Raw genomic sequence first — 21,300 nt, 5'->3', positions numbered from 1 at the left:
CCTCAACTGAATTCATAAGTGCGTTACTTCTTCCATCAAGTGATCAGTACACAAGTGGTTGGTATTTTATTCTTAAACTTGACACATATCACAATTTTTATAGAGATAAAGGGATGGTGATAGCTAAGTTTAGTGGTATTCTGGTCCATGTTTGACAATTAGCTGTGGGGAGAGGAGTGATTGTAGCATTCACCTATTTCTGTGGCATAAATATTCCCACCATGACTGATTTCAAACTTCCACTCTGACAATAACGGGTTGAATTAAAATTCTGAAAAGAATTCCAAAACGTAACAGCACTCATGAGCCTGCACAAGCACACCGCTGTCACTGAAGGTGCCGGCTACATGCTAGGAAGGCCAGAGCCGGGGTCCAGGCTCCCTCTGAGGGCTTTCCAACACCCTCAGAGATGGGTGGAGGGCTGGACTGTATTAACTTATTGCTGATAAATTACCCCAAACTAAGCAGGCTAAAACATACTAAATATTTGTTATCTCACACAATTTCCGAGAGTCAGGAATCCAGGGATGACTTGGCTGGGTGGCTCTGGCCCAGTTTCTCTCCCGAGGCGGCATTCGAGCTGTCAGCCAGAGCTGCAGGCATAGGAAGCTCTGCCCAGAGCTGGAGGATCTGTTTCCTGGCTTGCTCAAGTGGCTGCTGGCACGGGGCTCGTTCAGCTCCTCCTCCGTGGTTCTTTCCATAGTACTGCTGGCTTTCTCCCCAGCAAATGACGGGAAAGTGAGAGACAGAGACACTGAGGTGGAAGGGTGTGACTTTCCCAATCTAATCTCAGAAATTGCCCTTTTGCAGGACCCTGTTGTTCACACACACCACCCCTGATACAATCAGTGTAGGAGGGGATGACAGAACAGTGGGAAGCAGGGATCACGGGTGCCATTGTGGAGGTTAGCTCCCACACAGATCACAGTTGAAAATGAACACCGGCTGTCCCAAGGTGCTTGTAAATGGGCTGGTGGATGCATCGAGTCTCAGTACGAGGACAGAGGTGGGAACCCGCGGGGCCAACCCTTTGTTTGCGATGAAGACACTGAGGACTTTAGGAATCTACTGGAAAGGCTTATCGGTCTTGCCCTGTTGCTGGTGAGAAAAACCATTCCTTACTTCTCCGGTCTCACCTCTCCCCATCTTCTCTCTGCAGGTGCAGATGCCACTTTCTGGCAAAGCAAGGCCTAGATCAAGGTCACCTTGCCGAAGCCCACATGAGTCCCGTCTTCCTTAACATTCTCCCTCAGTCAAAACAAGAAGACAACCCACTTATTTCCACACCCTGCCTCTCCCCGGGTTGTTGGGAACATGTCTCCTATAGCCCCAGAAAACAGCCTATGTCACCATATCTACAAGTCAGGTGACCATGCTGGCACCGGGAATCCCACTGCCGTTTGCAGCCTGGTGTTGTGGCTTTTCAGAGCTCTGTGATCGCTGAGCAAAATAAATCACTGCCCTGCATTGGAAGCAGGCACAAAGCAGGTATATGTCATGCTGTTTACATGAGTTATTCACCCTATGAAAATGCATCAAATTACACAATTGTGATTTGTACAATTTTCTACATGAATATTAGAAATACTTAAGAGCTTTTTTTTTAATTTAAATAGCTTCAAAGATGGGAACATATGCATCTAGGAAGATCCCAGGCAGATAAGAAGCATTTGTTCTGAGCTGTTGCCCACCTGTGTCCTCCAGGTACCCTAGGCAAGCTGTGGGGCAGCTTAATTCAGGCTGAATCCTGGGCTGGAAGATTTGAAAGAGGCTCAAATTGGAGGGTTCTTGGCACCAGGATAAGAAGTGACCAGTGAGATGGTCAGGGGGTGCGGACACCCCCAGCACTGCTCACCCTGCTCAGCACTGTCCCAGGCCCAGCTGTGAGGCCTTGGAGACCCTCAAGCACACTAGGCACTAAGGGAGCCATTGGACAGAGGTTCTCATGGTCAGGATCAAACAGCGTAGCTCTAAGTGCTTACTCTTGGCAGACAGGTCAGCAGGATGGGGACAGAGAGACAAGAGGATCAGACCAGCACCATCAAGTGGGTGATCCAGGCAGGTGCGCCCGGCTTCTCTTCTTTCAGGCATGCCCTGCTTTACCCCATTCTCCTTACCTCTTCCCGGGCTCACCCTCCCAGGCACTATTCGCAGTCCTCCTCTTGACCCTGAAGACAAAACTGACCAGGCTTTGTCACCACAATGCCCAGCGCACACTGGCTGCTCAATACTGGATGAGGATGGAAGGACCTAAGGCAGCCCTCCCCTTCCCCCGTCATGTGGAGCCATCACAGAAATGGAGTGACTGAGAGGGATGTGAACATGGCTGGGGAGTCAGGGAAGAAATTGGTGGTAAGGATCCCAGAGCCCACATCCTCTGCTGGGTCAGACTTTTCCTGTTTTCCTTTTCTGGTCCAGACAGGCTCAGCGAAGTCCTGTTACACTCCCAGCATCCAACCTCCGATCTGCAGTCTATGCTATGAGGTGACTGTCAGAATGCCCAGTGCAAGATGCTGAACTAGCACAGTGACTGGATGGGGTTCAGCTGTGGGCACAGCTAACCTCACCCCAGGGGTCCTCATAGCCCAACCACTGCAGATAGCCAACTGTCACAGCCTGGTCAGGAACAGAAGCCATTTCTCTTACCCATTGGCCAGGACACCACTATGAACCTGTCCTGGACTAGGCTCCTGTTCTCAGCCCGACTTCATTGCCTGTTGGATAAACAAGTGTTTTCTAGGTTTGCTCACTTGTATTGGGGCAGTGTCATGTGTGTATAGTCAACGAAGGCCGTGGGTACTTGCCCTCGGGGTGGAAGATTGCAAATTGCTCACTGCCTGCCAGCTGTGGGGAGGGGTGATTGTTTGCTGGAGAAAAGGTTTTTTCCCCCAGCCTCTTGGCTATGGCAGGGGTTGGGAACCTTTTTTGGCTGAGACTGCCATGAACGCCACATATTTTAAAATGTAATTCTGTGAGAGCCATACAACGACCCGTGTACCTTAGGCATTATCCAATAAAAATTTGGTGTTGTCCCGGAGGACAGCTGTGATTGGCTCCAGCCACCCGCAACCATGAACATGAGCAGTAGGAAATGAATGGATTGTAATACATGAGAATGTTTTATATTTTTAACATTATTTTTTTTATTAAAGATTTGTCTGTGAGCCAGATGCAGCCATCAAAAGAGCCGCATCTGGCTCACGAGCCATTGGTTCCCAACCCCTGGGCTAAGGAGTGCTGACGCTGGTGGGGGCCTGTGAGTCAGAGTGAGTCCAGAGAGTTGGAGGGAAGAGGTATTCTCTGACTGTTTGCTCATCTGCCATTAAAAGACTTTAATAATTGAAATGGCCTACCATTTTCTGGCTCCACAGTTCCTTTACCATCTGCCTGAATCCAATGAGAACCTGTGTGGCCACAGTGGCGGCCACTGGCCTTACATTGCCCTTGACCTGTTGAGGCCTGTGGTCAGGCTCAGACCACGCTCTGACTTCCTGGATCCACCCCACCCTTGCTGGAGTCCCTGTGTGGCTATCCACTGCCACCCCTCCCCCAACCTGCCCTGTGCAATCATATTTCTTAGAAAGTTGCCCCCACCATCTTTCTCACGCTTAGGCAGTACTGACTCAGAGACAAAAGTGGATTCTATTCTGCAGGAGCCCTTGGTGGTGGGTCAGTTTTACCTCAAAACCTGCAGTGACAACTGTGACCCCAGTGAGACTCTGGGACCCCCAGACTCTCAAACAAGCAATGGCTCCAGCTGTTCTCCAGTGCCACAGAGCACAGCAAGTTACCAGAGCCAGAGCAGTGGTGTCCCTTGGCACTGCCTCCGTGCCCATTTCACGCCTGTTCCACCCTGAACACACTTGCTTAGGGTGCTTCAGTGGCAGGGCTGTGGCCAAAGAACTAGAGACCTACCTGGTCATGGAGGATTAGCAACTGAGGCCCACATCTCCAACTATCAGGCGGGTGTGTTCCTTGTAACCCAGTTCATCAAGCTGCTCTGGGGCCACCTGACCTGTGGTGGCACAGTGGATAAAGCGGCAAACTGGAATGCTCAGATCACCAGTTTGAAACCGTGGGCTTGCCTGATCAAGGCACAAACCAGAAGCAACTACTATTAAGTCCATGCTCCTCCTCCCCCCCCCACACACACACTTCTATCTTCCTCTCTCTCTTCTAAAATCAGTAAGTAAAAAAAAATTTTTTAAGATGTCCTGGGACAAAAGCGTTGCAAGGTCAAATCTTTTCGTAATACTGTGAGCTCTAGTTCCTGTGGTGGGGGTGGAGGATGTCACAATGCACGTGAACATAGTAAAGGCCCTGAGAGGGCCTGTAGGAAATAAACTTATTTAAACCCATGATTCCTAAACTTACTTGATCAGACTTTAAGAACATGGAAGACCCTTACACATTGTGGAGAAACTGTTCACTTAGCCCCTTCACTCACCCAGAAAGGCATCAGGCAGGCCCTGACCCTCACTGCCACCACTAGTCTGTCCTAGATTTGGAGGGCTCCATGTCCTCCCTACTCAGTGTCCACAGGGCAACAGTATCATTGGCTAGGACCTTATTAGAAATGCAGGACCTCAGGCCCCACCCCAGGCCTCCTGCTCCCAGTCTGCAGGTTAATACAATTGCCAGGTAATCCGATGCACAGTGTGAGAAGCCCTGTCCTACACCTGCTGTTCTTCCCCCTCCAGGATGGCTAGTTGGGTTACCTCCCCAGCCAGGTGGGGGTTCTAGGCCCCATATCCAGATGTAGTTGGCTTATTTTGAACATCGCACCTGTTTGGGGAATTCCCCGCATCATGAATCCTCCTTCCCAAGGGCCCCTGAGGGGGACCGCCAGCCATCCAAGAGACCTCTCTTTTACAGAGGCACCTAGGAAGGACCAGGACCTTCTTCCAGCTTGGCCTTTCACCCCTGCTCAGATGTCTCTTCCACAGAGATGCCTGGGGACTCGGAGACAGTCATCTTGGGGTGTCCAACAGGGTCACGTCTAAGAGATCGCACTAGAAGGTCAGAAGTGATCACTCACAAGGGTCAAACACAGAACCCCTAGCACCTCTTCGCCCCCACTCAGAACCCAGAAGAATGGAAGGTGAGCCCGCATCTGGGAAGGACACGTTTATTGATAATTTGCTACATAAATAGCTACAGAAAGCCAGCGGGGGGGGGGGGGGGGGGCTGAGAGAGCAGCTGCTGTCTTCCTCTGCACACTAAGGTCACTAAGGAACCTGTGGGAAGGGCAACTTGGAGAGAACCTGTACTGACCAGAGGGAGAGAGGATTCCTGGATGCCACTGGCCTGAGGAATCGTTACGAGGGAGAAAGAAGGGGGGCTAACAGCCCAGATGTCACGAGGGAGAAACAATCGGGGGTCAGAGAAGCTGCATCCCCAGGAGTCACTGGGTCAGCGCCTGCACCACACCCTTCACCAACATGGTGCCGATCACCATCTTTTCACTGTTGACTGTCAGTTGGGCAGGTCCAGGGGGCCGCGCATCCAGGGTCAGCAGGACCAGGCTCCCACTGGTCAGCGTCCTCCCTGCAAACCTGTGGCGGCACAGAGCGAGGGGCCCAGCCCTGAGGCAGGGGCCCCTCCTTCTAACTAGGCCCAACAGCCCCTCTTCCTCTCTGCCATGGCCCAGTACCTGTATTCATCCGACGTCCCACAAGGTACACGACCCAGGTTGGCTGTGGCGGTCACTTTCTGTACCACAATGTGGTCACTCCGACAAGTGTCTGACAGCATGAGCCTCTCTGTGATCTCATTCATGCCCATAAGCTTTCCTGGGGGCAGAGGTCATGATGAGGGCAGAGGCTGTGGTGAGTTCACCTGAGTCTGCCCACTGAGCTTCCTCACCAAGTTCTCAAGCTGGGCTGGTCTGAATCTCCCTCAACAGTCGTGAAAAGGGGGTACGTCCCTCTTGGGCCTGGACCTCCCTCAGGAAGCCTTTGTCAACCTCCCCAACCCACCCTGGGCTCCATCCATGTTGCTGAGTAAAGACTATTTGACACTTTCCTACTGTCATATATCTGGGCCACCAGCCCCTTGGGGTTGGACTTGGTGGCCAGTCACTTCTTACAAGTTTCCTCCACACTGGGCTCCACATCCTTAGGTCTTTCTTGGTTGGCATCCCTCAACCAAGTTCAAATCCCTCCAAGCTCCTGAGGCTGGGCTGTTACAGAGAGGACTGTGGGTGGCTGGCTGCGTTCCTGGCCAAGGCCCTAACCACCTGGGGCAGCAGCTCCAGACACAGCCAGGCACTCGCAGCACCCTGGGGACACCTCACTCTACCGAACTGACCTCTCCTCCCCCCCCCTCATGCTTCCAGCCAGCCGTGCAAGCTCCCTGTCTGCCCTCCTGCCCACCTTCTCCTGTTAGCCTCTCTCTCCTCCCTCTGAGAACTGACACATTCCCTGGGTACAGACCCACATTTGTAGTTGCATACTCAACACTTCCTCCTGAATTTCCCAAATGCATATCCAAAACCAGCCATGACCTTTCCTCCTCGCCCCACCATTCCTCCTCCTGGATCCAGGGTTTGGCCAATTACAGCCTGCAGGCCAAATCCAGCCCACCTCCAAGGAGGCCCAAGATGGTTTTTATATTTTTAAATGTTGGGGGGGGGTCAAAAGGTTAATATTTCATGACACATGAAAATCATATCAAATTCCAATTAAAGTGTCCATGAATAGAATTTCATAGGAACACCGCAACACTCATTTAATTGTCATCTGCAACTATCATTGTTACAATGGTGGGGTTGAGTAACTACAGCAGAGACCACATGGCACACAAAGCCTAAAGTATTGATTTTTATGGCACACTGCACAAAAAGCATGCCGACCCCGGCACTCCAAACCCAAACTTCTCGAATGGCTTCTATGCCACCCTTTCCTCCTCCTTAGGGGAAATGCCTACGGCTTCCCTCTTCCCAGCACCTCCTCCGCCCCAGGCCTTCGTTTCCTCCTTCAAGGCTCTAAACCTGGTCCTCACCATCTCCCATCAGATCTGTTGCATCAGCTTTATAACTGATCACAGAACTTGGTCCAAGGTCACGCACCCAGTGAGTGGAGGTTCAGAACCTAAAACTAGGGCTCATGAAGTGCCATGCTCCTCCCACGGAGGTGGTCCTGCCTCCTCCTCCTCCTCCTGCTGCAGGGTCTCCTCCTGTCAGCCCTAGATGTGAGTGCTGCCAGATTCCTCTTTCTGCAGCAGAGGTCTGAGCCTGGCCCCTTCCTCACTCAAACACTGCCAATGACTCCTCCACTGCTAGGAATATGGAAAACGGAATCTCTTTAACAATGGAGTTGGATCCGCCAACCTTTGCAACCCGTTCCAGCTCTGAAATTCTGAGACTGAAACCCTTAATTTAGCACAGCATTCAAGGCTTCCAGAAAATGGACCAAATATCCTTCCAGCTTTGCCCTTACTACTCCCCTGTGTTAGGGACTCCCAGGTCCCAAACCAAACAGCTCCCCTCTTCTCATCCTGTAAACTCCCCCTACACTCACTCGTGACACTCCCCTGGCTGGAACGCTGGCCTCGTGCTCCAGCCTGGCTGAGCCCCAACTCTCCCCAAAGCCTCCCTGAGATGCCCTAGCTCAGGGGTCTCAAACTCGCAGCCCGCCGAACAATTTTGTGCGGCCCGCAGACTAATCCACAAAGTTCAAAATATTTTGGATAAAATTAAGTAAGCCTAGGGGCCTACTTGTATTTTTCATTTCTCTAGCATCCTAGCTAGATATTAGCTTAGTTAACAGCAGTTGTGATGTGAACTACAGTTTCTGGTCGTTTTGTGACACTGAGTAAACTGCATGTACGATTGTGCTTGTTGTACTGATTTTTTTTTGTTTTCAACTGCAGTGAGAAAAGTGTTGCGTAACAGTTGCCTTTTGTAGACCTAGTGACGGCTGTGATCTTGCTCTGCGGCCCACATGCTGAGTTGAGTTTGAGACCCCTGCCCTAGCCTCTGTGAAGCCTCTGATGCAGCCCCAGCTGTGACGCCTCCCTGTCTGACGGCGGGGGCCCTTCTGCACAGCTTTGGTGGAGCTTACTGAGTCCAGGGGACGGTGCCGAGTCCCTCCCTGTCACCGCAGGGAGCACTCACCCTGTTCCTTCTTGAACTCATTCTCACTCATGAACACGGGGGCCATCAGCTCCCCAACAGGTGGCTGAATGGAGACGTAGAACTGTCGAGTTTGGGTGCTGGGGTTTGGGGGAGAAGACAGAGGAGGAGACAGTGAGGCCTGCATCTCTCCCCTCGCCTCCCATTTTGGGGCAGGACCCGGGGGCAGCAGGAGAGCGAGGGAAGATCTGAGGGCCTGGGGAAGCTTCCAGGCCCTCCACATCATGACATCCCCTCATCTGCCACCGCCTCCAGTTCACTGTGTGACTTCCTCTCCTAGACAACCGCCCACCCTACCATGAGATGGAAACCTACCATAGCTGGAAGTTGGCCGCCTGGGTTGAGTCACAGAAATTAATGCCCATGATTGCAGTGGCAGACTCTCCAGGAGCCAAGGACTCTGCAGTGGGGTAAGGCAGGGAGGGGGGAAAAGGAGAGACACCATCACCTGGCAGGTCTGGATCCCTGACCCATTCTCCCCTCCACTGCCAGAGCTGACCACTCTGAGCTTCCTGGGTCCCTGGAGACTGTAGCTGGTTTTCTCCTGAAATCTAAACACCTGTCCCCCCACCCTCACCCATTTAAGTCACCCCTTTTTTTCTCATTAAGTGAGAGGCGGGGAGGCAAAAATAGACTCCTGCATGAGCCCCAACTGGGATCCACCTGGTAAGCCCCCTACTGGGAAATGCTCTGCCCATCTGGAGCCGCTGCTCCATTGCTCAGCAACAGCTATTTTAGCGCCTGAGGTGAGGCCATGGTGCCATCCTTAGTGCCTGGGGCCAACTTGCTCGGACCATTAGAGCCATGGCTGTGGGAGGAGGAGGAGGAGAGAGAAAGAGAGAAAGGGCAGGGGGGGGGGGTAGAGAAGCAGATGGCTGCCTCTCCTGTGTACCCTGACCAGGAACCAAACCTGGGACTTCCACACACTGGGCTGATGCTATACCACTGAGCCAACCGGCCAGGGCCAAGTCAGTCTTGAAACAAGCTTCAAGCACCCCCTGCCCTGATCAGGACTCGCACACCTCCTAGACAGTCTTGTCCACCAGGGTGGATCATGCTAGATGGCCTCACTGTGCCCCCAGAGCCTGGCCCCTGGCCTGGCACAGAGACAACATCAGCAGCCACAGAAAGACTGACTCTTCCAGGGGGCCGCACCAATTTCAGGGAATTCCTGGATGCTGATGCCAGCAGGCGGTTTGGGAGTGCCCACACGCAGGCCCTTGATGGGGGTCTCAGAGCTGTTGGAGAAGTGGATGTGCAGAGACACCATGTGGGGGTCCCCAGCGAAAGGCTGGCGGCTGAAGGTGTAGTCCACAGCCAGCCCCTCGCCCGCAACACGGTGCAGGAGCGTCTGTCTCCCAACACCCGACACCGGGCTCAGCAACTACATAGGAGGAAGACGAGGGGGAGCACAAAAATGGAAATGAGCGAGAAGCCTGCCCCAGCCCTGTCCCCACCGAGGGTCACCCAGCAACAGAGCCTCAAAGCTCTCCCTTCCATCACACCCCCTACCCACAGATCCACACAGTGAGATGCAGCACAGAGCTGTGTCCCTGCCCCGTCGCACTCACTGAGGGCACCAGCGGGGAGTCTGTGAGCGTCAGGCCCTCCAGGTCTGCAGCCAGACTGGTGGACACAGCCAGAGGGGGAGACACAGGCTGGACACTGGGAGGGGTGACTGTGGGAGTAGATGAGGAAGACTGTGATGGGGAGGGGCAAAGTGGAATTGGCCTGAATTGAGCGGGGTTCAGGGTGCAGACAGTTCAGTACTAAGGACAGCAGGGCATGGGGCAGCCTGGTGGCTCTAACTGGATACCCACCCATGACACCAACTCCACACCTGGTACCCTCTCCCTCTCAGGTCTGAAGACGTGTTCTGTCTGCTTCCCCACCCCAAGCCCTGAGGAACCAAGGACCTTCCTAGGTCACACTCCCCAGGCCTCCTTCCTTGTGGCCTCTACCGCCCAAACTCACAGTCCTCTAGGTCCAGCAGGGAGACCTCCTTGGCTGCAGGGGCGCTTTTGCTGCTGGGAGGCTGAAAGAGAATGTGTGATGTGGGTGTGCGAGGGAGTGCTCAGGTACAGGACACCATGGTGTGTTCTGGATGGCAGGTAGGCCCTGTCCTTGAGCCCAACCCTCTCTGCCCCAAAACTCTCACTGTCTTTTTCTTCCAGGAAGCAGGTTCTGCCGGCTCCTCCTCAGTCTCTGACGACTGCTCAGACTCTGATGAGCTCCCGCTGGAATCGCTGCCCTGCTCCGAGGACGAGCCCTCCCCTCGTTCCTTTGTCATCTTCTTCCTCTTCTTTGCCTTGCTCTTCTCACCTTCTTCCTCACTCTGTTCACTGAAGGACGGGAAAAATGGCATTCAGGCCCAAACTGGACTCCCACTCCTTAACATACAGAAAAGCAGGGCCGCTCCAAAATGTGGGGACGAGGGCGGGGAGCCCAGGCCCGCGGGGTCCCGTGCCGCTATGGTCTCTGATTGCTTCTCTACGCTGCAACGTGAGACCTCCTATGGCCCTGGGTGCAGCCATAGTGTGAGCTGACAAGGGGCCTGCAGGGTTCAGCAGCATGTGGGGCTCAGGGCCACCAAGAGTACTCGAGCTGAGTGCCAGCCCTTCTTTTCCAGGGGGACCGTGGGCCCACCCGTCTCTCACCTCTCACTGCTCCTCCCCTTCTCCTCATCCTCATCCTGGTCTTCATTGTCGGACTCACTGCTGGACTCCCCGGAGCCGCTCTCGCTGCTGCTCTTACTGTCAGATTCACTCTCGGACTCGGGGTCTGCGGAGGAACCGTTTCAGGCTCCCGCCCTACGGACAGGCCTCCCTGGGCTCCCAGCTTCCGGCTCAGCACTGAAGTGGCAACCCTTCCCCCAACCTGACCCTGGTTCCAGACGGACCCACCTGGGACACAGATGGACCCACATGACAGAGAACTGCACAGGCACACACACACCTGGGACCTGCAATCCCTCAGGTGAGCACACACATACAGGCGCACAGCAGATACATACCCCCTTGGCTGCACGACCATGTCACACACACACAGCCCTGGGACGGCCGACCGCAAGGCGCACACAGGGCAGCAGCACAGGGCCCAGCTCCCAACCTCCTCACCGCTGTCCGCAGACTCCGTGGGGCCCGACTCCCCCTCAGAGTCGGAGTAGAAGGGCTTCTCCTTCTCCTTCCTCTTCTCCCGATTTGAGCACTTGGTCCATTCAGGTACCTGGAAATGGGGGGTGGAGTGGGGATGGGAGGGTTATTACATCGTGGTTGGGAAGGGGAATGAAAGCAGAGGGTGTTCTTCCCCTTCACCCCACCTCTTCTGGGGTCCTCCCTGGTCCTGTCCCAGGAAGGAAGAGAAGAGGGAGGGAAGGGGCTCTGTCCTTAGGGAGGGGTGGCCGCTCACAGAGGGGCACTGCCAAGCCCAGGAAGAACAGGAGAGGGAGGCACGGGGTGCAGCAGTGGGGGAGGGGTGGTGAAAGGCAGCACTGCACACCAGCAGAGGCACACGGCACACGGGGCGTGGGGACCTCAGTATAATCGCCCAACAGGCCCACGTGGGTCTCAATAAGGGAGAGATCTTCTTCCTGTGAGTGGGGAGGGTGTCAGGAGGACCGTGCCTGTGGCTCCAGGGCTCTCTGCTGCCTACCCCTCCACCTGTGCTATTCAACCCTCCACCGCTGCTGACCTCCACGTTGCGCACAGATGGGTCTGGGGCTTCCTCTGGCCAATCTGGGAGCTCCTGGTAGCCTGTGGCCTTAGCATTCAGCAGGTGGGACAGTGAGCCCAGCTGGAAGTGGTCCCGATCTAGGGACAGGGTTAGAGGTCAGGCCAGGGTGGCAGTGAGACTCTGGGAGTTGTTTTCTAGGGGGACCAGTGGTCCTTCTGGTGGTGATGCCCTAGCCAGGTAGACAAAGGGGTGGATGTGTCCCTTAGTGGCTCTTTCACCCTGCCTGCACCTTCAGGCCCATATGCTGGAAGAAAAGGCTGTCTGGCCTGACCAGAGAATGCCTGAGGTGTGGTGGCTGGCGGGATGGCACAAGAGGACAGGAGGGGACTCTGGGCCCACAGCTGCTGGCAGCCTGTCTGCTCGGTCTACCCGCTAGGGCGGCAGAAACGTGGTGTGGCTTCTCTCCCAGGGCAACAGGGGCTGTGCTACACAGCCTGGCTTACAAAGGAGTCCAACAGGAATGACAGGCTGGCCAGGCTGGGTCAGGGGGCCCCGCGGGGTGGACAGTCTCCATAGGAGTGGGGGGAAGTCAGGGTCAGAGGAGGGGACGACAGACACCTGCAAGTGGGGACATGGTTGGGAGAGAAAAGGAACAATTCTCTTCTTCCCAAGAGATTTTTTAATCTCCAGGGAGGAGAAAAAGTAGAAGATACCATGAGAACCAAGCTTTGTGAAGGAGGCTCCCCTCCTGTGTGGGTTCCTGGATCCAGAACGCCAGTGGGAGGACCCTCCCCTCTGAACCCCTCCCAGAACCCTTGCCCCCAAGATGAACTGTGATGGAGGCCAGGCTGAGGGTCTGTGCCCTGGGTCTGACTTCAGGGGCAGCCCAAGTGCTGGCAGCTGCTGGGTTAGAACCCTCACCACCACACACCGCTCCCTGCATGGTGTGCACTTCCTGCCTTCCAAGGCCCTTGCAGCTTGAAATCTTGCTACATAGAGCACATTCAGGGAGGGAGCCGGAAAGGAGAGCCGACAGGCGAGGCAGGAGCCCACCGGGCCAGGAGGGCAGACAGCAGGCTGTGAGGGTGCTGGTGGGAGTCATGGATGGGTCGAGAGTAGCCCTGGAGGCTGCAGGATTGGCCTAGGTTTGGCTCAGCAGGGGACTTTTTTCTGGAAATCCTGCCCACAAAGCCTGGTGCCTGGCTGAGACAGAGACCTCGGGGGGAGCCCTGGGCCCAGGCCAATCCCTCCCCTGCCCCTGTAAGAAACACCTGACTTCAGCTCCCACCTTTGAAGGATGACTCCAGGACGGGGGCTGGTTTGGGTGCCAGGAAGAGCTTCTTGGCGTGGCGGCTGAGGACCCCGCCCTGCTCTGAAGGGACGATGAGCTGCCGTGTGAAGCGTGCACGGTCGCGGATGTCATAGTTCTGGTCGTACTTGGCCAGACTCAGCACGTACTGGGTCAATAGCTTGGTCTAAGGGACCAGAGGGGGTCCGCAGCAGTCAGGGAGGGTGGGGACCCAAGGGGTCTCAGAACCAGACTCTGAGATGAGAGCCCTGCACAGTGCTTCCCTCCCCTCAAACCCGCTCCCTCCACCTGTCCCTCCCACCCCGTCCCTGCAGACTTCGTTTCCCTGATACCTGACCCCAACCTTGACAGCTGCCTGAGGTCAGCAAAAGAGGCTGCCCTTCTGGGCTCTCCTCCTCTTGCCTTGGACTCCATTCATCCAAGGTTTGTGGTCCCCATGGCCCCAGCCCAGCTCCTACCCCACCTAGTCCAGGCTGGGCCAACCTCTTTACTCTGAGGTGCCCAGGTGACTGGAGTTGTGACATTCTGCTAGACCTCACAGTTTCCAGGTGCCACCACCCAGGGGGAAGCTGGATGACAGAACTCTGGCCAGGGCTGCCTTCATGGACCTCATAGATTCTGAACAGCCCAGGAGTCTCAGCGGCCACCACTCCCCCCTGAAAGGCTCTACTGAGACGAGAGCAAACCGCAGTGCCCAAGCCCGGTCAGCTCACATGGGCTTCACACTCTGTAGTCACGGACCCATATCCCAGGACCCAAAACCTCTCGACTTCTGCCCCGATCCCGGCCTAGTCTAACCATCTTTACAAAACGACAGTGGCAGCCATCTTTTATGTGCCTTCCAGCACTAAGCACTGTGCCACGTGCTTCCCAATGTCCCGTGTCACCCCACAGCCCTCTGAGAGGCAGTGACTCTCCCCCATTCACAGAGGAGAAGCAGTATCCGGCCTGCACCCACCAAAGCCGGCACTCCATGGGCACTCCTCACCACCTACCCGCTAACCTAAGGGGTCTGCCCTCGTCCAGGTCTCCGTCTCTCATGACCAAGATGGTCAAAACCACCAAGTACACATGTCCTATGTCACCACAGCCAGAGTGACCACCAGGGCAGCATGGACCAGCAGAGACAGCCTGGAACTGACTCTGGTCTTCTTGACACCTGTGGTTACGCAGAGTTACGTCCAGCCTTGGACTCAGCTGACTCAGATAATGCGGAGGGGCGGCAGGTGGCTGTGGGGATAGAGCCCCACAACACTGGCCCAGAAGCAGGGCTGCTGCTGCAGCAAAACTAGAGAGCCACTGTGACTCCTCTGACATGGCCCGTGAAACTCAGGGGACTTCAGGGCCTCATGTCAGCTCAGCCCCTTCCAGCATCGTGCCACCTACGACACAGTTCCCATCACAGATTAGTCCTCTGAACCCCATACTCCCCTCGGATGCCATCACAATGGTCTTCACCACAGACCTGCCACTCCCTCGGCCACACACCACCTTTTCGGCCAAGGCTAGTGATGTCCTTATCAACACAGTCCATTTTCAACATTTTGCTGATCCCCCTTTTAGTTGGACAGTGTCTCCCTCCACAGACTTCCTGTCTGACTGATCACAGACATTCCCCCACCAAGGCTTTGCTTAGTTCTGGAAAGAAGTATTCAGGATTTGCATCCATCTGTCCACAGCCTCAACTGCATGTCAACAATCAGCATAAGAACAGCCTGGTCTGCCTGCCTCTACCCCCCAGGGTTTGCTGCTAACACTCCATGACCCCTCTCTATCCCAGGGACCCTTTTCCCAGGACCATGGCACCCAGTCTGCACCACCAGGACCCCCACCTCGCCCAGCCAGGACGTGTGTGCAGGAATTACAGGATGCCCACGAGGGCCCACGAGACACACATCCGTGCACCAAGAACAGAACAAGCCTCCACTGACCACTGGGCTGCAGGTACCAAAGAGAATTGTCAGTGGAAACACCAACACCTTTTTGACAACCAGGGCCAACATACCTGCTACCTACAACCACTTGTCCAATCATGCTAGAAAAACTAGCTATTGAAAAAAATTTAAGTACATACATCATCCCCTCACACAGTACATAAAATCAGCTCGAGATCGATATAGCATCTGGTCCTCCCCCACTCCTGCCTTGTGGTGCTTGAATCGTTGTGTAATCCCCTGCCCAAGTGTAGGGTCAGTGAATTGGGAGGTGGAGGGGTGGCTCGCACTAGTGTGACCTTGTGCCATTCTCAGAATGTCACTGAAAGGGGGCCACATTGTAGGAAAATGGCTGAGAGATTAAACTGCAGCCTTGAGACGTGGACTTCAGAATGCCAAGTCCTGCGGGGGCGGAACACTGCCCTGGCAAGCCCGACTATGATTGTTTGTAGGAAGCAGCTGATCCCCATGGCCATTTTCCTACATGCCTGGGGGGGGGGGGCATCGGTTGGTCATCTTTCTCTGCACCTGAATACATTGTAGACTAATTTGACCCAGGCTCTGCTAATTTGCTTAATGAGCAAAGAGACCAATAAAAACAATGAGGCTGAGGCTGCAGAGATCTGGGCTCTCAATCCTAGAGGCTGGGAGTCCCCTATCCCCATCTTTTCTCTATATTGTGTCTTGTGTGTGTTTTTTCTTAAGTCCTGCAGCACCTTCTTTTCCTGCACCCCCACTGCTGAGCCGGTCTCGGCATCACATCACTGCTGTTTTGCAAGGAGAGTCATGCGCACATCCAAACTGCCTCCCTCCAGTAAACAGATGCCCCTTTCTCCACCAGTCAAAGAGCAGAGTGGGAAGGAAGAAGGGAGAACGGAGGGAGGGCGGAGACAGGAGACAAGTTCTCAATATTTACTGAGTCACAGCCATTCTGAGGTGCCTGTGCTGGGAAGGCCCACCTTCAGGGGAAGGGTGCCAAGGCCAGTATCATTTGACTGAACAGCCTACTCTGAGCATCCTGATGGGGGTTGGGACCCATGTGTCCCTCCCAGGAGAGGAGTTCACCTACACATACTCACAGCTCTCTATGCCAATCTTGACTACGGCTCTTATGCTCCGTGTTTTGCGCTGTTTACCTGCCTGACTGGAGGCCAGCCGACATATCTCTCTGTCATCACCTCAGGACACAGCTCAGGGCCAGGCACAGTAGGCATTCAGGGAGTGTGCTTTAAACCAATCAATCAACAAATGCACACATAGCTAACACACACAGCCAACCTGGGGAAAACTGTGACAACCTGGGGAAATGCCACGTGGACACGCCCAGGCTTATGAACCATGGCAGCATGACTGTCGTGGGGCTCAGCACTGGCTCAGGTCTGAGCCCGTCGGACTGCCTATGTGGCTGCCCACCTACGCTGCTTCACCTTTTCAAACGCTCTTCCCACCTGCTCCTTGCTGCCATCTGAACAGAGGACACCGAGAAATATTTTGCAAGGACTGGAGGTCCCTATGGTGCTCCCTCTACCCTCTCCTTTCCAGTCTTCTTCTCCCACATCCTGACACCCACAGACCCAGGGCTCCATGGCTTTTGCACGTGACTGCTGTCCTTTCCAGCTCCTGACACAAGTCCCAGCATATTGATGGCCTCGCCTCCCCAGCTGGAGTCCCTGGGCCCCCTCTAGCCACCATGGGCCAAAGAACCCACTAGAGAAGCACAATGCCACCACCCAAAGACTCCCACGGGATGCCAGAGAGGTCACCTGCAAGCTTACCAGGCCCTGGGGCCCCCAGAGTAACTGTGGACCTGGGGGGACAGTGGCTGCTTGGGCAGACCAGCCCTAGCACCCCTTCAGAAAGAGGTGCTGGAGTTCAAGCCTCCCTGTGTGGGTCCACGGGTACTGCCTGGGCTGTTCCTGGGGACCAGAGTGTTTTAGGAGCATCTTCTAATCTTTACCTGCTTAGAGTTGGTCAGGTAGAGCTTGGCCGCCAGGTTGATGACCTGTAGCTTGACAATGTCTTCCTCTGCTGTGAAGGACTTGGCCATTTTCCTCAGAACGTCGGGTGCAATCTTGGGGACGTGCTCACAGTACTCACCGATGAGCCACAGGATGCTAGCACGGGCCATGGGGACCTGTGGGTGTGGGAGAATGTCAGGACTGGGATGAACCTGGAATGTGGGTGGGCACATGGCCCTCCAGGGAAGGGCACTTCTCCTGTCGGCGCTGGCCTCCTGGGTGATGGGGTCCTCCAGAAACGGGAGTGGGGGTGGTGGGAGAAAGGTTAAAGGTGGGCATTTCCTAGGCAGCATCTCCCCTCTCCCTGAGGTTTTACTGGCTTCTTCAAGCTGAATAGTCAGTCATGGTTTAAAAGACTGGGCCTTCTAGATCCACTATACCCTTGACACTTCGCTTCATGTTAGTCTTCCTGAATCTTCAGGACACCTTCTTTGATAGTTTCAACTTGGCAGAAAAACACAGGATTTTTCAATCAGCCACCTTCGGCCAGAGCTTTGAAGAAACGTAAGTGGACAGCTCAGTGAGGGATCCCCAACGGGAAGGTGGACCTTGGGCAACAAGGGCAGGGTCACACAGTCCCATCTTTCCCTTCCCTCTACCTGAAGACCTTTCAGAGCCAGTATGGGACAATTGGAGGTTGATTTTGTTAATTATAGGGTCTTGTTTTCTTTTAGAGAGAGAAAGGAGAGACAGACAGAAGGGGGAGGAGAGCAGCAGGAAGCATCAACTCCCACATGTGCCTTGACCAGGCAAGCCCGGGGTTTCGAATCAGCGACTTCAGCGTTTCACGTGGACACTTTATCTGCTGCGTCACCAGAGGCCAGGCCAATTATAGGGTCTTAAGATCACAGGGAGGACTCTACGGTGTGGAGGGGCCCCTCCCCCACCTGAATGTTGTCTGTGAGCTTTGCCAGGTGCTTGATGATCTCTCCGTGCTGAGCCGGCTGCATCTGCAGCAGCTTCTTGATGACAACCACTGACTCGGCGACCACTAGCTCTGTGAGACAGAACAGCACGAGGACCCCAGGTAGTCAGATGGCTACACACAGGTGGACAGACACACTGCAATGCCCCCAGACCCTTGGCTCTCTTCCTCACCCCCCTGTACTTCTCCAGTGGCCCTCAGAGATTCAGGGACACCTGGACACTAATTGAGGCAGACAGACTGATGGACACACATTGTGCCTGGACAGACAGGTGGATACCCACTAGCCATCAGAGTCGCACATGCAGGCAGACACCCATTGGTCACCAAAGTTGGACACTCGACACTGACCGTCACGGTTGGACAGCAGCTGCACCAGGCCATTGAGGCAGGTGTCACGGACTCGGCCTATGTTGGTTGCACAGCGTCCGATTGCCTGGATTGTGGCTGCCACAAAGTCCTTGTCCATGCTGCGGATGTAGGTCTGTGGGACCACAACAGAGTGGCCCCTACAGGCAGTGAGCCCTCGGTGGCTGCAGGCTTGCAAGTGACCTTCTGGAAAGCTGTCATCCCTCACTCAATGACTCATCATGCCAGAGATTAAATTCTGGGAGAGGGAGTCACACCCTCACCCGTCGCCCAGCGTGTCCCTGGCCCAAAGCCACCAGATAGCATTGGGAAAGGACCCAAAATAACCGTTTCTCCACTTTGGACCCTCACGGGAAGGTCTGACCCACAGGACAATTCTGCTCAAGTACAAGGAGCTGCAGGCAGCTCTCCCAAGCCCCTCTGGGTGTGAGCTGCCCCTGGCCCGTACCTGGAATTCCCGCAGGACCGTAGGGATGTTGGTCTCATTGGCCAGATTCGTCAACACTTCCAGCTGCAAGGAGACAGAAAGTGGGCTTCCCGTGCTTTCCCAAGCCGTCATTCCAAACACATCCCACATACCAGCACACATCCTCAGGGAAGCCCTGCGGTCTCCTTAGACTGACATGCCATAAAACTTGTCCAAAATGCAGGAGGATTTGACAGAGTGCACTTACAGCATGATTGTGTCACCTCTCCACCTCCATTAAAAATGTAAAGCCTCCTACTGCTTTCCCTTGATCTAGTCCCTGAATGATCTGACCACTGTCTGTCTACCTCCGATCTCCTACCACTTTCACGATCCTCTATGCCTTGATCACACAGGCCCATTGTCAGACTCTCGCCTGCCTCAGGGCCTTTGCATGCACTATTTCTGCAATGTGGAGTAATGCTTCCCATTCCTGTCCCTGTCTTTACCTAGATAACTCATGTTCATTTCTCAGGGCTCCAGCTCAAGTCTTCTCCTGAAGGAAAACTTCCCTGACACCGGACTAGATCAGGTCCTGCTACTTTATCCTCTTAGAGATTTCTGTACAGTTCTTTCATACCATATTTCACAAGTAGATTTTACATTTGTTTTGTGATTAACTGCTAAATGCCTCCTCCTCACCCCAACTAGACTGTAAGCTCTCCCAGGGCAGGAGTCTGATTACTTTGCTCTCTCTCTCCTCCCTTTATAGTATATGTTCAGAAGGGCTAGGATGAACGGTATAAGTTACTCTGTGAGAAGCAGAGCAGGAATGGAATGACTATAGGCTGCTGCCACTTATTCTATAGGAATATATTTGCATGACAGCCTGAAGGGGTGGGGTGGGGAGGGGTGTCTGGGAGTGATAGGACCGCAGGTGGAAGACAGAAGATTGCACTGGGAAAGTAGGAATTCTCATCAGGGGAACTGACCTTGGGGTAGTTACCTCACCTCCCTGGATCCACAATTTAATAAAATGGAGAAAATGTGTTTTCCTGATGTCATTATGAAAATCAAGGTGCTTCATGTATAGCAAGTGGCAGGTATATAACAGGTCTTGACCAGTGTTTTTCAACCACTGGTTCGTGGACCAGTGCTGGTCTGTTAAAGAGTTAACCACCATTGTATGAAAACTGTAGTCTATAATCACTGGGTTTATAGTTCTATAGTCTTCATACAATCATCAGGGTGGTTAATTCTTTCGTGGGCCAGCATGAGATTTCAAGCAGACTGGCAGTTGAAAACCAATAGTCTAGCCTAAGGGTCAGCAAACTCATTAATCAAAAGAGCCAAATATCAACAGTACAATGATTGAAATTTCTTCTGAGAGCCAAATTTTTTAAACTTAAACTACAGTGTGTCCGTAAAATCATGGTGCACTTTTGACCGGTCACAGGAAAGCAACAAAAGATAATAGAAATGTGAAATCTGCACCAAATAAAAGGAAAACCCTCCCAGTTTCTGTAGGATGATGTGGCAGCATGTGCACATGCGCAGATGATGACATAACACCGTGTATACAGCGGAGCAGCCCACAGCCATGCCAGTCGAGATGTGGACGGTACAGAGGAAAGTTCAGTGTGTTCTGTAGCTCACTAAATTCGAATCTGTGACCAACGTGCAATATGAATATCGGCGTGTTTATAACGAAGCGCCACCACATAGGAATAACATTACTCGGTGGGATAAGCAGTTGAAGGAAACCGGCAGTTTGGTGGAGAAAGCCCGTTCTGGTAGGCCATCAGTTAGTGGCGAGTCTGTAGAGGCTATACGTGATAGCTACCTAAGGAGCCCTAAAAAATCTGTGCGTGAGCCCACATTGAACTGCACTGAATAGGTATGAAACTGGGAGAGTTTTCCTTTTATTTGGTGCAGATTTCACATTTCTATCGTCTTTTGTTGCTTTCCTGTGACCGGTCAAAAGTGCACCATGACTTTACGGACACACTGTATATAGGTAGGTACATTCCTTATCGAGGTAGCACCCACACCTGGTATTTTGTAGAATAGCCACACTCAAGGGGCCAAAGAGCTGCATGTGGTTCGCAAGCTGCAGTTTGCCGACCAGGGGTCTAGCCTGACCAGGCAGTGGTACGCTGGATAGAGTGTCAGCCTTGGCCTCAGAGGACCCAGGTTCGAAACCCCAAGGACGCCTGTGTGGTGGCACAATGGATAAAGTATCGATCTGGAACACTGAAGTCTCTGGTTCAAAACCCTGGGCTTGCCTGGTCAAGGCATATGAGAAAGCAATCAATGAACAACTAAGGTGCCACAACAAAGAATTGCTGCTACTCATCTCTCTGCCTTCCTGTCTGTCCCTGTCTCTCTCCCTCTCACTAAAAAAATAAAATAAAATAAAGACCACTGGTCTAGGGAAAAGGAAGTGCCCTTCCCTGCCCCTCATCCCTCACTCTCTTTAGTCTGGCTTTCTGAGCAAACACTTCAGCTGGCACAGCCAGGAGCCCCCAAAACA

At 53.8% G+C, this 21,300-nt stretch overlaps 1 protein-coding gene across 3 annotated transcripts in view; it reads right to left on the bottom strand.

Annotated features, from left to right (window-relative positions):
- Positions 1–5,114: 5,114 nt before the first annotated feature.
- The window catches only part of AP3B2 (adaptor related protein complex 3 subunit beta 2), a 40,598-nt gene continuing 24,412 nt past the window's right edge, over positions 5,115–21,300 (bottom strand). For all 3 annotated transcript variants that reach the window (XM_066239359.1, XM_066239358.1, XM_066239360.1), the window contains 16 exons: positions 18,810–18,872; positions 18,344–18,476; positions 17,955–18,064; positions 17,007–17,183; positions 13,095–13,281; positions 11,825–11,943; positions 11,251–11,359; positions 10,792–10,915; positions 10,293–10,476; positions 10,109–10,169; positions 9,706–9,812; positions 9,290–9,518; positions 8,450–8,534; positions 8,117–8,214; positions 5,654–5,792; positions 5,115–5,555 (listed from right to left, as the gene is read on the bottom strand). In XM_066239359.1, the coding sequence (XP_066095456.1) occupies positions 5,405–5,555; positions 5,654–5,792; positions 8,117–8,214; positions 8,450–8,534; positions 9,290–9,518; positions 9,706–9,812; positions 10,109–10,169; positions 10,293–10,476; positions 10,792–10,915; positions 11,251–11,359; positions 11,825–11,943; positions 13,095–13,281; positions 17,007–17,183; positions 17,955–18,064; positions 18,344–18,476; positions 18,810–18,872 (2,076 nt within the window). In that variant the 3' untranslated portion in view covers positions 5,115–5,404. The remainder of the gene's footprint in view (positions 5,556–5,653; positions 5,793–8,116; positions 8,215–8,449; positions 8,535–9,289; positions 9,519–9,705; positions 9,813–10,108; positions 10,170–10,292; positions 10,477–10,791; positions 10,916–11,250; positions 11,360–11,824; positions 11,944–13,094; positions 13,282–17,006; positions 17,184–17,954; positions 18,065–18,343; positions 18,477–18,809; positions 18,873–21,300) is intronic.

Source organism: Saccopteryx bilineata, chromosome 7 (assembly GCF_036850765.1).
Source record: "Saccopteryx bilineata isolate mSacBil1 chromosome 7, mSacBil1_pri_phased_curated, whole genome shotgun sequence".
NCBI classification, from domain to species: Eukaryota; Metazoa; Chordata; class Mammalia; order Chiroptera; family Emballonuridae; genus Saccopteryx; species Saccopteryx bilineata.
This window is presented reverse-complemented; position numbering and strand designations above follow the sequence as displayed.